General features: G+C 38.4%; 1 protein-coding gene across 1 annotated transcript; it reads right to left on the bottom strand.

Annotated features, from left to right (window-relative positions):
* Window positions 1-135: 135 nt before the first annotated feature.
* LOC110057832 (DDB1- and CUL4-associated factor 6-like) lies at window positions 136-13,543 on the bottom strand. Its single transcript, XM_089283408.1, has 12 exons — window positions 13,337-13,543; window positions 12,854-12,915; window positions 10,302-10,394; window positions 9,839-9,916; window positions 8,527-8,631; window positions 7,924-8,037; window positions 6,588-6,805; window positions 4,749-6,012; window positions 3,676-3,832; window positions 3,081-3,166; window positions 2,141-2,246; window positions 136-1,252 (listed from the first exon to the last, which is right to left on the bottom strand). Exons 1-12 carry the CDS (start codon window positions 13,422-13,424, stop codon window positions 1,203-1,205), a joined length of 2,421 nt encoding a protein of 806 aa, XP_089139534.1. The 5' UTR covers window positions 13,425-13,543; the 3' UTR covers window positions 136-1,202.
* Between the last annotated feature and the right edge of the window lie 2,049 nt (window positions 13,544-15,592).

The raw sequence follows: 15,592 nt of genomic DNA, 5'->3' as shown, positions 1-15,592 counted from the left end.
ATTAATTTTTCCAGTTTCTGGCACCGCTCGTGAGTATATGCGGAGAACATTGCACGAAGCCCTAAAGGTGTGGTGTCTCGAGTTTAAACATTTTTTTCCTAAATGGACCAGCTTATTTACATAACAAGACAAAACTCATTTTTGAAACAATATTATTTACAACTATTTACACATCCTTAGTAATTTGTACAATTTTTTTTATCCGTCTTATGTTCTCATTAAATTAAACGACTTTTCTTATGATCGTTCAGACTTGATAGCTACTTAAATAAATTCAATTCATTGGGAAGACATCTTCAACGTTCCAGAGAAGGATCAAAAAATTTCCAAACAATTTTGACAAGCTGCTTGGTTTCAAAACTCTTGCTTCCTAATATACCGTAGCCTTGATTTCACGAGCAAGCGTCTTTGGTAACCAGGCTTCAATCCATGAAGCCTACACGTGTTACTGACGGCGTATCTAGGAAAACAAGTCTGTTTTTCATAAACAACATTAATCTTCTTCACTTGTAAACATCCTTGTCTGTTTTCAGCTTATCATTTCTTTTGTTATTTTTTTTTTTCTACAGAGAACTATTATTTTCATGTTTCCTTCAATTTGAAAGTAATTTTGTACATCAAAAAATGACTTCCAATATCGTGACATGTACTAGTTGATTTAAATCTCTCAAGCTATTTATTTGGCAAAACACTGAAAGCAAAGGGTTTTATTAAACAAGACAAATCCAAACCAAACTAAACCAACACATTTTAGCAGAGCTTTCCTATTGTAACTAAAATGTTCAACATGCCACTCAACAGCATTTGATGTTTTACATCCAAAATGGGAAGTTGCATTTCTGAAATGTTTTTTTTCCCTCTGTATCAATTTCAAACGAGGTAAAAACCTGCCATTCTATAAGAAAATGAGTCTTATTAAACAATAAATGAACCTGGGAGAAAAACTACTTTTCGTATGAATGGTTTTGCGACGAAACTCGTTTTGATCCGTTTTGGGCCAAAGGAAAAAAGCGGACTCAAAAAGCTCCCAAGTTGTAAAACAGTAACCTACTAAACATATTAACTACGAACATTACTAAGTTATTATTTACATAAAAGACCCAACGTAAACCTAGGGAACAAGAAACACCCATGCAGGTAAGTAACTCAATTGGCTTCAAGTTGAGTTGCGTGACGATTGCGTGACAAGCGCAACACCTCTTTTAGTCGTCACTGGAATCAGAATCAGTATCCTCATCTTGATTTTGTTGACCTGTTAAGAGACACGAAAGAACAGTTCTGAACATACTCAGCCAAATGAAGACCACAACTGCTGTTTTAATATGTCCCTTCCGCCGCTTAACTTACCTCTTTTTACGTTCATGCTAATCTGTACCGCGTTTGTTCTAAGGGTAGGAGCGTTTTTTGTGTTCTTTACCAATTGTTTCGTTTGGCCAGTCGGCTATAAAGGAACTTGTAAACGGTGCAGGTCACCCCGTCACATCACCGGTTTAAACTAGTTACACAGTTAGCGTCAATTAAATAGTTGACCTATATTGTCACACGATAATTTCTAGTTGACTTGCAAATAACAGATAGTGCCTTAAAACGGAAAAACGCGTGCGCGACATTTACTGTTCACGTGCTCTCGACCAATGGAAATGCTCGGAAATTCTAACCACCAATCAATGGATGACATTAGAAAGCGTCACGTTCAACGCACGAGTCGACCTTTGTGAACCAATCTTACCACGTATAATCCCATCAGGCTTTTAACCCCATTTTAAGCATCCATTTCATACCATGACCATCTGTTATGACTGCTGACAAGTTACTTGACAGATAAGTTTGCAAAAGACCAATAAGCAATTTCCGAGTTGCTGTTACCTCTGCTTCAAAAGGAGTCTTGGTGCACAACATTTCTTATTAAAATGAGTTTTTCTTGCACGTTCATTGTCTTGCAAATCAAACTCATTTCCATACGAAAGGTTGTGCACCAGGACTCGTTTTAAGGTAAAAAGCAACTCGAAAATGGCTTAATGCATATTTGCCTAGTCCGTAAATGACAAACCAATCTACGAGGTAACAAGCAACAGGCAAGTACTAAGGCATATAACATTTAGTGACAACTATTTCAGAAAAAAGAAGGTTGGCTACGTACCAAACCTGGCGTGATTCAAAGAAGCCAGCATGCGGATCATGAAGGAGGCTGGCACTGTAATCGTGTCTCTACTCTCCTCTAACATTTTCTCGTTACGACCGATTATCTTCAAAGAAAACAGAAACGAAAACAACAATCATTTATTAAACTGTATTTGACAAATTATCGCAGACAGGACGGATGAGCCAGCTGGGCTGAAGCAATGGGTGTGGCAAAAGACAGGGTTGCTTGGAGAAGGAGAGTTGCAGCCATATGCAGCACATAGCGAGAAGAGAACTAGTAAACTAAATTATCAAATCGTTCACTTAAAAAAAAAAAAAAAACAGCCTTCTCAATTGCTCACGATAGGTAACAGTAATTGGATCGGCTGGAATACAATTCAGGGAGTAATCGTGATCGAAATTTCAAATCGGCTTTGCACTCGTCCGATCTTGGAATTATTCGCCCGATTACTGCCTGAATTGTACGACACGAGGTCCAACTACTAATTACATGTAATCGTATCAGGGACAAAATTTCAAAATTAAAGAAGTCTTTTGAGAACTTTTTTTTGAGCGAAAAAGTGAGTAGCGCCTTCCAAAACTGTAGGAAATATTAAGGCCATTAAAGCGCGCGTAATTAAAGTGCGAATCATATGGGTATCCAATTACAAAAAAGTTGTAATTGGATACCTGTTATTGGGCACCCATGTGATTGTACGCCGATTACATGACAAATAGGCGCGCGGACATCCAATGACGATCGAGAATTTTGTTATAGATCTATACGATTAGAAACTGAAAGAACATCAAGTTATTGATTAGTGACGAGATTGCCAGTTTAGACTTCACTTTTAGTGGGAAAAGCTGTTTTATTCAATTTACGAATATTAGACATTACGACAAGCGTGCAGATTACCAAACTTACCATTTACTGTACTATTTAACTACATGTAACAAACCTCGTCCTTATCTTTGGGCTCCATGGGCTCTTTAGCTGAAGGAGTCCAGAGTTTGATATCGTAGTCTATTCCACTCGATGCCAGAACTGTTAGTTTAATGCAACAGAAGAACAGAGTCAATATTAAGGTGTTACTGCACCGCAAAAAACTCCCTTGATTCAACAATGACACAAGATAAATTTCGCCCCATCGAAAATGAAAGATGACTTTTTCTTGCGGTTTTCAAACTTTTTAAAAATTTATGATAGAAAACGTATATTAAATACATATCTATAAGTTTGATAAAGAATTGTTTGCATTCATTAAATTCTACTTTGATATACTCGGCTGAAATCACTGAAGATGACTCTATATGAACCTCATTGTTTGAAGGGTTATCTCTACGAGGATTCGTTATCGTATCGCTCGTTTCGATGAAGACTTTTCAACAACGACAAAAACGTTAGCCTATTCACAGACCTCCCGATATCTCTTGAGATTAAGGGGAGCGCGAGCAAAATATTAAACGAGCGCGAAAGCTCCCTCAAGCACATCTCTTCGCTCCTGTGAAAAAAAAACGGATTGTGAACAGACTAGGGCATAATCGATGACTTACTAGGGTCAAATGGGTGTGGCTGGACGCAGTTGACCACGTGTTTGTCGCCTTGAAGAATCATTACCAGTTCAGCGCTGTACTTGTCCCAAATAAAGATGCGCCCACAATCACTGCCGCTGAGAACATACTCCTCACCCCAGAAATTAGCTTCCTTGATCTGCAAAGAGGCACATAGTTTGAAAGTTCAAACCGGTTTCGATATATTACGAAAACGTTTGGTTACACAGGAATACCGCTTGGTAAACTTTCGGTACGATACGTAACTCCGAACAAGTACCACACGAGCATAATTAAACAACAAAGTCTGTTCAGTTCATAGACCCTTCATTTCCTCTAACATCGTAGAGGACGCAAGCTAAATAGAAACCGCGGGATATTCAACAGACGCGAACGGAAAGAGCATTAGGTAGATAAAACTAAGAAAACAACAAAGAAAACGGCTGTAAGCAGACTAGTAATGATATAAAACGACAAAACAAGCCTTATAGTATCAGAACGCCTTTCAATTGAATTATCATGGAGCTTAAGCAAACCACGACGAAGAAAGCAACGAAAACGCCACCAAGCAAACGGTTTAATGAGTAGAACAATGGCTATGCACGTGCGTTGTAAATCTTTGTACATTTCTTTGCCGTCCAGTCTGCAAAACAACAACGTGAAATGACCAAGTTCTGCGTAGTCTACTGAACGTGGACGACGACGGCTAATTTTTCGTATTTTCATTTGGAATTGAACGCTGTCATTGCATACTTAGAGTGAACACGTTTTTAGAGCCATTAGCGCACTGAACAGATCTAGACAATTGCGAATTTCGCTGGTAAACTGTAAATTCATTTTTGACTAGGCGTCGTCCTCGTTGTTGTTTAAGCTCTCTTTTCTTTTAGGCGGGCGGGGAGGGGGAGGTGTGGATAGGGAAGGGATAGTGATAATTGGAATTCAGGCGTATCTACTTTTCTCTGACAAAGACATAACGCTCAAAACGTCAGCACCACTAACTTGCAAAGGCAGTTTAGTTTAAATTTATCAAGTTCAAGTTGGTAAATAGCTCAGTATTGGAAATAAGAGCACCTTACCATTGTTCGCGCGTTACGGTGACCCTTGTAGACACGTGTCATTTCTGGGATCCAGATTTCCTGTTCTTCGTACTCTACACTCGACTTAGCTTTCTTGTGAAGCCTATAAACACGCTGAATTCGAGTGGCTGCTGAGGTTTGATCCTGAAGCACGGCGCTTTCATCATCACTCATAGCTAAGCTTCTTGCGCTTCTCACTTCCTCGCGAGGCGTGGGTTCCGCGTGCGTTCGACTCGGGGTGGGCTCTGCTCGCGTTCGACTCCCTGCTCTGGTCGGGAACTCATCAGCGTGACCACTGCTTGCAGCTGCTAAATTTTCAACTGGTTCTGTCCTTTTTACACTTTTGGATTTCTTTTGTGGTCTACCATGTGTTGTAATGGCAGACGTTGAAAGCGAGTCCCTTAAATTAGACGAAATCGTTTGACCAGACGTTCGCTCCCTGCTCGACGCAACATCGGTATCACTTCGGCTTAGCCGATCCACAAGATGTCTATTTTCGTTTTCTTTCGTAATTGACAGTGCTTCATTTAAGGTTTCAGAGTTCTGTCCTCGCGAATCTGTATCATTCCCAGCTGCTGTTATATAAACAGTAGCACTGTTAGTTGATGTTTCACTCGCCGAATCAGAAACACTTTCGGTTTCCTCTTGGGAATGTGGAATAAGCTCAACAGATGTGGTACTGGAGACACTTTGCGCAGTTCTACAGCTATTTCCTATGCTCGGCGTTGAGTCCGAGTCGGTTTCCATGGACATGTCACCGGACAAGTTTACTTCCAATCCTCTACTGCTTTGGGACGACTCGGAAGTTCGTTCGTGACTCCGACGTCTCCTCGGCTCCTCTCCGAAAACTCCAGAAGTACCACTCGACTCTGACGAACTACCAGAAAAATATGACGCCGTCGAAGACGACAAAGACGAAGATGACGTCGTGGACCTCGAAGACGACGTCCGCGCTCTGTGACGCTGACCAGCGCGAAACGATTCTTCGAGCCAGCGCGCAAACATATCAGACATGCGCTGCATAAGGGAGCTTTCTGGGGAGGGGTGTTCACTCTCAGGCCTGGCGTTGGGCCCAGTGTCTGACCAATCACCTCGCAGGCGCAGACGCTTCAATGGCGGCACATTCCGATGGCCGTTACTACCGTTAGAGTATCCGTTATCTGAGCCATCATCGCGGTAGGAGCAGGGTTGTTTCGTGCCTCGTAACGTGAAGAGATAAACGTAATCAGCACAGTAACTCACCAGGAGCTCACTACCGTCAGGGCTGCAAAGAAAAAGACCACATTTCAATATCATGATACATATTCTCCTTAGCAATAACCATACACTCTCTAATACCAGTTGTGAGATTTTGTTAGAGCATCAAAGGAAAAGGTAATCTTCAAATCTCTCTACTCTGATACTGTAAGAAAAAAACTACGTACGATACCTCCACGTACTTAACGACGAATATCTTTGTCTCATAGGAACCAAAACACCTTTACAAAAGACACACCCTTTATGTTATTCAGACAGCACTCTAAAAAATGTAACTCCCCTAAAATCTGGAAATCTCCTTCTCAATGACAGTTCTTCAAACTGTCCTGGAGTCACCAAAAGTCATGTCAACTCAATCCCCGAATGATTAAGACACCATCTTAAATGCTACTTGCTTACATGACTAGCCACATGAAACCCAAACACGAGAGACTACCCGCAGGATACCTGCCACCTAACTAACAGGTCCGTAATGCGTACATAGTGTTTGTACACAAGTAACCAGCTCTATGTATCTCTGTAACTAAGTAGATGCATTCACTCACTGACCTGTCACGTCAAGTACTGTAATTAAGCACGCACCTGTAATTGAGTGATGTCACTCTACACGTTCTACCATTAAGTGAGTCTGGTCTAAACTGGCAGAACATGCCATTCATCTTGTTTGAACTGCTACTGCTCAGCGCTCGTCTGTCAAACACACGCACAGTACTGTCCTCGCAGCCAATACCCAGGTGGTATGGTGTGATGGGGTTCAGGTTGATTGATGTGACAGCTTTACCACAGTCAATAAGAATATCCTGTGTTAAAAAAAAACAAAACAAAACAAAAACATAAAATTAGAGACAATTTCTGACCTTACAATAGTTAATTAGTTTACAAAATTGTGGTTATTTTGCCCACTCTGATAGGATGTGTGGTCATTTTGAATGAAGTTATGTAAACATTCGACATCCTTACACTGGATCACTGGAAATATTTTATTGGCTTTATTTTAAACACAGTAGTCAACCTGTGACTAGGGCAAACATGAAAATCAAATTATCTTATGTGGTTCTTCACTCTTCTAAAGATAATGATTATTGTGGCTGAAAATACTGCTTCATCTATTTGCATCAGGCTGTATAAACACAGGTTCCATTTTCTATTTCCAAATACCACCATGCATACCCTTTTGAGCACTATGCTGTATTAACCATTTTGTTGTCAGTTCTTCCAATACGTGAAACTGATCTACAGTGTATAGTAAGGTTTAACTTTGGGAGTGTATGTGTTGAAAATATGCCAAATCGGTGGCTTTCATCCCCAAAATCATGGGAAAACTCTTTTGAAGGCAGCTAAGTTGTATGGTGTACGGTTTATCAGGCTGTAGAGTGTTTTCACATGATTTCTCAAACTTACTAATAATTTGTCCAGTTAAAACACAGGAAATCATGACTGTGATGGTGTTTGGATATCTGGTCTCAATTAGCATAGGTTTTTACCATTTTACATCTCCATTTTCTTCTTAGTTTTAGTTTCAATGGATAAGATATATCAAACATTCACGACCGTGTTTGACGATATTTCCAAACAACACAAAGTTCATAAAAAATACTCAGCTGTGTGTCATATTTTCAACTCTATTCTTGGTGTTTGGAAATGTGGTCAAAAAGGTCTTACGAAATTTGAAATATCATGTCACTGCAGCCATATTGGTGTCCTAAAAACCATTCCTGTGGGAGTTGAACTCTTTTCTTATGAAAACACTTCCTTTTGTTGCAACAAATTCACATGGCTGTTGGCACATGAGTTAAAACCTCCACGATAACATGTACATGTACATCTGCATTTGCTACACTAGGGTTAAAATTCAATCTAACACCACACAGCCTAGACTAACTGACTAACATACTAAGAAGTGCACTGAGTCAGGTACCTCTTTGCAATCTCTATTTGAGCACTTTGTTTTTGTTCTGAGGTCAAAAAGCCTCACAGTTCCATCTTCTCCACAACTTAAGAATGTATTTGGATCTCCAGGGGTTGTAATGACCTGATTGAATACAAATAAAATGGATAACTTACACAATGCATCTTCTATGCAAAAAGCACTCTGGTAAGAACATTGCACCCACGATTTATTTTTGGGAGTGTAGGGCAGCTGGTGTGGGAGAGATGCTTTTCACTGTAGGGAATTAGAAAGTTTAGAACACATTCTGAAATTCTGAAAAAAATTAAAAAATACCAAAAAAAAGGTCCTAAAAAATTTTACATATAGTGGAGTAACACAGTTGTCAAATGCAACAAACACTTCTTGATGATAAGAGGCTTATAGTCAGAGGGAACTAAATGTTTATCATTTTAAGAGCTACAGTATGTAATGTATGTGACCAATGTGTAGTACATGTCAGCTGAGGGTTTTTGCTCCTTTTTTTCATATTTTGTTAAGGTATGAGTGAAAAAATCCCCTGATTTACAAAGTAATAATCTGTAGCATAACAATAATGCAAGCATGTCTATAGATACAGAAATACCGGTATACCTCATATGTAGTTCCTGCGTGACAGTCAAATTGAAATTGTCCATATGTTGACTCCCTTTCAAGATCTGTGAAATGAATCATGCCATCTCCAGCACAGGAAACTATCTGTCGATGTAAATACCCAGGCACATGTAATCAGATATTAACATCATTAGATTTTGAACACATTGTTGGTGTTCTCACTAACAAAATAATAGGTTGACTGTAATACTCTATGCTGTTTCAGTGACTGGAAAAGATGGCATCCAATATTTGTGACAGAAATAATTATTACATGAAAATAACAGAGGCGTAGTGACGATATGCACACATACGCAAGTGCATACCTTCGCAGAGCGACAAGTGTCTTTAATGATCAACTTAGCTAGTTAAACAGTCTTTAGGCTCTCCTGTATAACCTAATATCAATTATCCCTATGTTTGACATACTGTATGAAACAAGGTACTAAATACTATTACCTTTTTCCATGTTTTGATCTAACAAACTGTTCCCTGGAAAATGTGGGAAATGGTATTTCAAGCCCCTAAAAATAAAAATCCCTGGGGCATGCCCCCTAACTTCCCAAAGCAGCTTGCGCATTCGGCACTCGATCAACTTTCTTTTCAGTACATAATGCATGAAAAATGCATGCTACACCTCTCAATCAACTATAAATGACAATGATATATATTTATTGTAAAGGACACGTGTACTTGAATTTACTTTTTGCCATAAAACTGTGGGGGTAATGGGTTGGAAAAGATATATAATAAAATATATAATAAAAATATTTATACAGCGCCAAATCCACTAATTGTCCATGGCACTTTACATTAAAGATTATTTAAAAGCTAAAAGACAGGGGGGGAAGGGAAAAAAAAAATAGGAATAAACTTAGATCTGCAAAGATGCACAGTTCACAAAATTATTGTACCCATTATCTGCTGTAGAAAACATCTGCTCTGCAGGCGAATGGATAGAAACCTGATTGTTTACCCATGTACCATGCATTGACAAAATAATAGTAATAATAATAATAATAATAATAATAATAATAATAATAATAATAATAGTAATCAACTTTGTTTATTGAGGGTTGCACACAACAGTAATAAATGAAAAACCAGTGGCCCTCATATATTAAATATTTACAGAATAAAGAAGATGACAAGTTAAAAATTAAAAATATAGAAACTGATTCCCAAATATGCAACCAATATGATTATATAAAAAAACTGAGATGTGAGATACACCAAAATATTAAAAAGCAAAGCATTGGATTAAGTCTAATAATTAAAACAAGAACATACGTAAGAATGTACATGTACCAACCCATTTGTCTCCAGAACAAGGCAGAAATTTGGCACTGAAAATGTTGGCCCTGTGACCAGATCTGATAGAGTGCAATAACTGAAAAAGAAAAGAAACAATGTACTACATTTCAATTCAAAAATACAACCAATAAAAACAAAATAAAAAATTCAGTAAATTATATTGTTGCGATTCTTTTTTACATATTGGAAATTTTTCTCGATAAAATGACTGGATAAATTAAATTTATGGTGCACAACAACCTGGAATCTTAGATTTAAAATAGGCCCATTATGGATTTTGCTAAACACAAATACATATTGAACAATAGTAGTGTATCCAACTATATTTCCTAAAATTTATGGCCTAGCTGATTAGGCCATAACTGACATGCAACCAGAAGAAACCTCACTCCATATGATATAGCTAAGCACAGACTTAAGACTCAGTTTATAAGAGGTACACCTATGTATATACAACAAACCTTTCCATTGGCAGGCCGGTAAATATTAAGATGGCAATCATCAGCACCTGACAGGAGATAGTCTCCAGTCTCATTCCATGCAATACTGTTAACCTACAAAAGACAATATTAATAAGACATGGACAATTAATTCATAATAGACTACATGCATGCAAAATATATTGCTTCTCTATCACAATTCGTCCCCACACCACAGGGTTCTCCCTTGTTTTCCATACAACAGGTAAAAGAGCATTTTAAAGCGGTAAAGCAATCAGTTGAAATGCAGCCTTGTTTATTAGGTCTGCTCTGTACATTACATGGAATTGAAATTTGCCCCATTCTTGTCAACTTCAGCGCCGACCTTAAATGAAACCTTCACAGATACAAGTTTTACCCTCATTACTAGGTAGTTTGTGTGATTATTAAATACAATACAAAAGACCAATGGTTGTCAGAATGTTCCTTAATTGTGATTTTCTCATTGTTCCTGTCAGCTTGTTTCAGCAGTAGGACTTAAGAGCTACCATAGAAAGCGAAACCGGTTTTTTCTTAGAGGTTTCTTTTTTTTTTTTTTTTCAGACGCTTGGTCAACCTCTCAATACACGAATCATCAATAACTTGCTCTACTTTCTATCCTGTCCCCCCCCCCCCCCCCCTTATTGAATTGCTCACCAGAAGAACATTTCAAAAAAGGAAAGGAACTAATAAAAACATATTTTTTGAAAAGACCTCCATCTAATATGCATTACAGTTTACTAATTTTACACCTTTGGCTTTAGATGTCAAATGAAATCAAACAGCATTTTCATTTTTAATTGTTTTATTCCTTGTCTTAATTCTCTTGCCCTAAAGTCACAGAAAAGTAGGCAAAAGCCACTTCCAGGGTATCCTCGCTGTGCTTACATGAATGTCACAGCAAAATCAGCGGTCATCACTCCAAACCAAACGAAATCGCTGCATATTCGTTTTCAATTACGTTCTGGAAGGGTTTTATTGTCAAGGATTCTCTCAAAACGTCGTCTGAAAATAGATTTTAAACACTTTTGACCTGAATGTGGAGCATTTCGTGACAAAGATGAAGTTTTCGATCACCACACGTGAATGTTGGTCAATTTAGCAACACCAGTTTTCTAAAGCCGATAGTTAAATTGGAAGTTCATGGAACTGATTTCCCCCACATTGTTTGCAAATCAAATACTTGTATCGTTTAAAATTACTTTACCTGGAACGTAAACAACTCCGATGCACGTGCGAAGAAATGACATCTGCCCGGCAAAAATTCGCAGCTCTTGTCTCGAAGTTCGAAACCACAGATAGTACTTACAAACCATAGCCTGCGCAGTTTATCTTTTAATCTGTTTATTTATTCTTTTACAAGGTTAAAATACCGATTACGTCAGTGAAACAACTATATATTTTTTTCTTTTACCTGTTGAATTTTCAAGAATTCCAAGGGATTTTAGGCAGTAATGAGTGTTGCTACAGATGGTAAATTTTACTGGTTACCGCCCGCAAAGGAGAACACTGCACACCACTAGGTGTAGGTGACTTAACAACTTGTCAATGCCACATTGATATTTCATGTGGCTAAATATCATTTAGGCAAGGTTAAACTCGAGCTAATGCAGCCAGCTAGCATGCCCATCCAGCTAAAATCATTTAGGCAAGTTATATATGAGCTTATGCAGCCAGCGGAGTACGTGACCTGTGGGGTGGCCTTCAGGGGTTTTGCAAGGGTTTATGGTTCATTGCATAATTGTTGTAGTATATTCTGCTGATTGTTGTGGATCAGTTGCACTGCTTTGCTCTATTTGTGATGAGTTTAAAAAGGCTTTAGATTTACAGTGACTTTGTCAACATGCGATGTGACAGTGTGGATATCAAATGGAGACTTGGGAATGGCCCTCATGAAATTAACTACATTGTAAGCCTAAAAATATCAGTAAAGTTTGATCTAACAACAGTAATGTTGATGTTTGCCTGTCACCTCTAGCTCTGAAAGCTAATGATAAAAGATCGTACATGTAATATTACATCTCACTTTCTTGGCACTGCATGCCTGCTAAGATTGACATATTTATGATGAAGTGCATTGTATGATAAAGTGACTAGCCAATTAGCCAGGATTCCTTCTACATGTATTGTGCAGTTCCAGAAAATATAACTATTGTTATTGTTAAAACCTCATACCCACTCCCCACAAATGGGATTAAAAATTCCAGGGGGATGGGGGATTCTAGCAGACCAAAAAAAAAAATTCCTCCCATGGGGGACATTTTCTGCAAAGTTCTACAGTACACGTTTCTCCCAAGGTGTACAACCTCCTGGCAGGACTAGGAGCTTAAAATTTAGTCGGTAAATAATATTTCACATATTTATTGCAAATTTATTTGAGGACTTCCAAATTTGCTGAAAAAAAAAATGCACCCTTGATCCAGCAATTATTATTGATTTTCTCTAATACTAAGGTGGGCATCGATTCATCAACAACTGGAGGCCAATCCAGTTAAAATCTTGAAGAGGTGCATTATTAACTTCAAGACACAACACAAAGTACACCCCAAACTTACACAGCCCTCGTGTCCAGTCAAAATGGTTTCTTTCTGCAAGCACTGCACTAGATATTTACTTCCTTGATCCATGCAAATAAGCAAACGATATTATAATTAGTCAGTGTACACCAAAAGCTAAATTATTTTTTCCAAAACGTTTTAACTTTGTCATACTGATTGTTTTTTTCTTAGTAAGCATTCATAGCAGGGAACAGGAAAATACATATCGAAGTCTTAATTATATAACTTAAGTTAATTAAGTTACTAAACTATCGATCACGATAAGCCGGTGTAAGATTAAAAAAAATCAGATTGCTGCGAATAACAATATTAGAACAGAAAAACCTACGCAAAACGCAGCGAATTTCTCTAACTTTCTGGGTTATAGTATCAAATCCTGTTGAACAAACAGCTGAGACATCAAAGAGATCAGCAGATCTTCACAGATCTTCACAGATCTTTCATCGTCTCTCACCGATCACTCAGAACCTTCCTACATACCTCGAGCGCTCTTCAATATGGCGCCAGGCGGAAAGCCACCGTAAACCCTCTGTTGTAAAGTCTGATGTAACGTTCTCCTATTCTGCATTTTTCAGCTCGTGAGGGCGAACAGAACTTTATAAATGTTCACGACAACAGTGCCTCGGAGTGACAGCCAGACAAAATCGCCATCTTGGATTTTGCCGATGTTTACTGAGCTTACGCATGCGTCAAGTCTTATGAACAACTCTGTAACCGCGCCTGTAGCATTCTCGACCCCAGAGCTCTTCTCATTTGTGCATGGCGCGAGCAGTTAAGAAAGCGAAGGATCTGGGGTCGAAAATGCGCCTTTTGTATTTCGAACAAGTTGGTTGTTCAATGCAAGGGAAGGAAAACACGATCTGGCGATGCTTATTTAGCAGCTTTTTACCATTCTGAAAGTCATGAGACATTGTTTTTACCATAGTATTTACAAAAGCAATTTATCCTCTCGGGCGAAGTGCTAAAGGTCACCAGTGAGAGTTGTGTGGATTCCCGGCGGGGTGGTTGGGCGGGAGGGCGGGGGGGGGGGGGTGGGGAGGTGTTACTTTCGTATATGGGCTATATTGGTATGTGCGGCCCCAAAGGGTATGGGTTTTTGGCCATTTTGGTCACAAATAAGGTATCAATTTTGGCCATTTTGTTCTCAAATAGGGTATGGTTTTTTAGACTAAAATTGGACTGAACTGAAAAATTGAACATTTTAAAGCGCTCACGAGTACCAGACCACGTCACGTCAACCGGTCACAACTTAAAATGGGACCACTTGACATTTTAGCAAAAGGTCAGTCAGGTTCAGTCAGATACACATTGCAAGATAAAGGAGACTACTAATAAGAGACTTGAAACCTACCCTAAACTGATAATGTTAGTAGGAATAGCTTTACCTTTATTAGTTTGCATCTTTTAATATGCAAATTTTGTTCAGCTTATATAATTGTTATTGTTAATTAGTTACTCATCTTAAATTTTAAATTTAGTTGTTCTATTCTCAACCGTCACTTCTGAAGATGTATGTGGAAACATACGAAACGTGAAGTTTTATGATATAGTTTTATTTTTGCTTTCCAACAATGCATCTTATTGTCATGTTTATCACCGCTTTTTGTGTGTTATTTCTTGTTACGGCTACGATGACCAAAGAAAAAGATTCTTTACCATATGGGCCGGGTTTTTCATCATTATCGATACGGACCAACAAAAAACCCTTCACTAACCTTCACTACCTTCAATATAATAAAATTGAAGTGAAGTGAAATTAAAATTGAATTCACGATGACTTTCAGCGGTCTGAACTAGGAAACTAATTATAAAACTGGTCTGAAACAGGGTATTGATTTAAGGGTCATGTCATAAATAGGGTAGGGAAAATCACAGATTTTGGTCTTAAGGTGAAATGATCCCCTAAAAGAGGCCAAAAAGTTTGTTTAAATATGGTGAAGTAAGATCAATTGCGTGCGATTGCAATCATGAAGAGAAAGTAAGGTTTTACTCAAAATGGTTGCTGTGGAAACCAGCTACACTCTTTTGAGTCAGTTTTATATTATAGCATTGATGCCAACAGTTCCTGCACTTTTACAAATACAAAATTTGTCTTTCAAACAAGCATATCTTATATGTTTCTGTTTCGTTCTGTGCAATAAACTAAAGTTTTGACGGAGTCTTTCACGTTTTCAGTCTTAACAAATCTTCCGGAGGGTTCGCGTCTCAACATCACGTAGAATACAAGTAATAATCTGAAATCACGAATATCGGTTAATAATTTAAGTTCTTCACGGGTCACGCAAAACCTTCAAGTCACGAATCACGAAGAACAATTTCTTAAATTCACGTTTCACGGCAAATAAAGTCAGCTAATCACGCATCACGAAAACACTCCTGTACGACCCTGTCTTTGGTCCGTGTGTTAGCCTCCAACCTTTTGAAGTTTATTTCCGAGACAGGAAAGATAAACAACGGAAAAATGTCGTTTACTTTAAGTAAAATAAGGAAGCTATACATTTCGGGCATTGGATCGTATTGACTGTACATAATGTTTAATTTGTTGGTTTTGATAGAGGAAATACGCTAAGTTCTTTAAAATGGATTGGAAATTGTCGAGCAACGTTCAACAAATATAACGTAATGTAAGCACGTGCAGATCATACAGGAAACTTCAACGTATCACCATTGACAATAAAACACGTGATTACCACTGGAGACCGGCACTCCGAGAGAGACTGGGCCCAAATGCGTGCC

The sequence above is a fragment of the Orbicella faveolata genome, unplaced genomic scaffold (genome assembly GCF_042242905.1).
Source record: "Orbicella faveolata isolate gen_17 unplaced genomic scaffold, um_ofav_v1 contig_12, whole genome shotgun sequence".
Taxonomy (NCBI): Eukaryota; Metazoa; Cnidaria; class Anthozoa; order Scleractinia; family Merulinidae; genus Orbicella; species Orbicella faveolata.
The sequence above is the reverse complement of the archived record's forward strand: the minus strand, read 5'-3'. Positions and strand labels throughout refer to the sequence as shown.

What these genes read in the sequence shown, in the direction of transcription:
- LOC110057832 (XM_089283408.1), bottom strand. Translation starts at nt 13,424, where the DNA reads ATGCAGAATAGGAGAACGTTACATCAGACTTTACAACAGAGGGTTTAC. An exon ending in ACGCAGGAACTACATATGAG is followed by an intron (nt 8,038 to 8,526) that starts GTATACCGGTAT and finishes GTATTCAATCAG; the next exon opens with GTCATTACAACCCCTGGAGA. An exon ending in AGCCCAAAGATAAGGACGAG is followed by an intron (nt 2,247 to 3,080) that starts GTTTGTTACATG and finishes TTTTCTTTGAAG; the next exon opens with ATAATCGGTCGTAACGAGAA.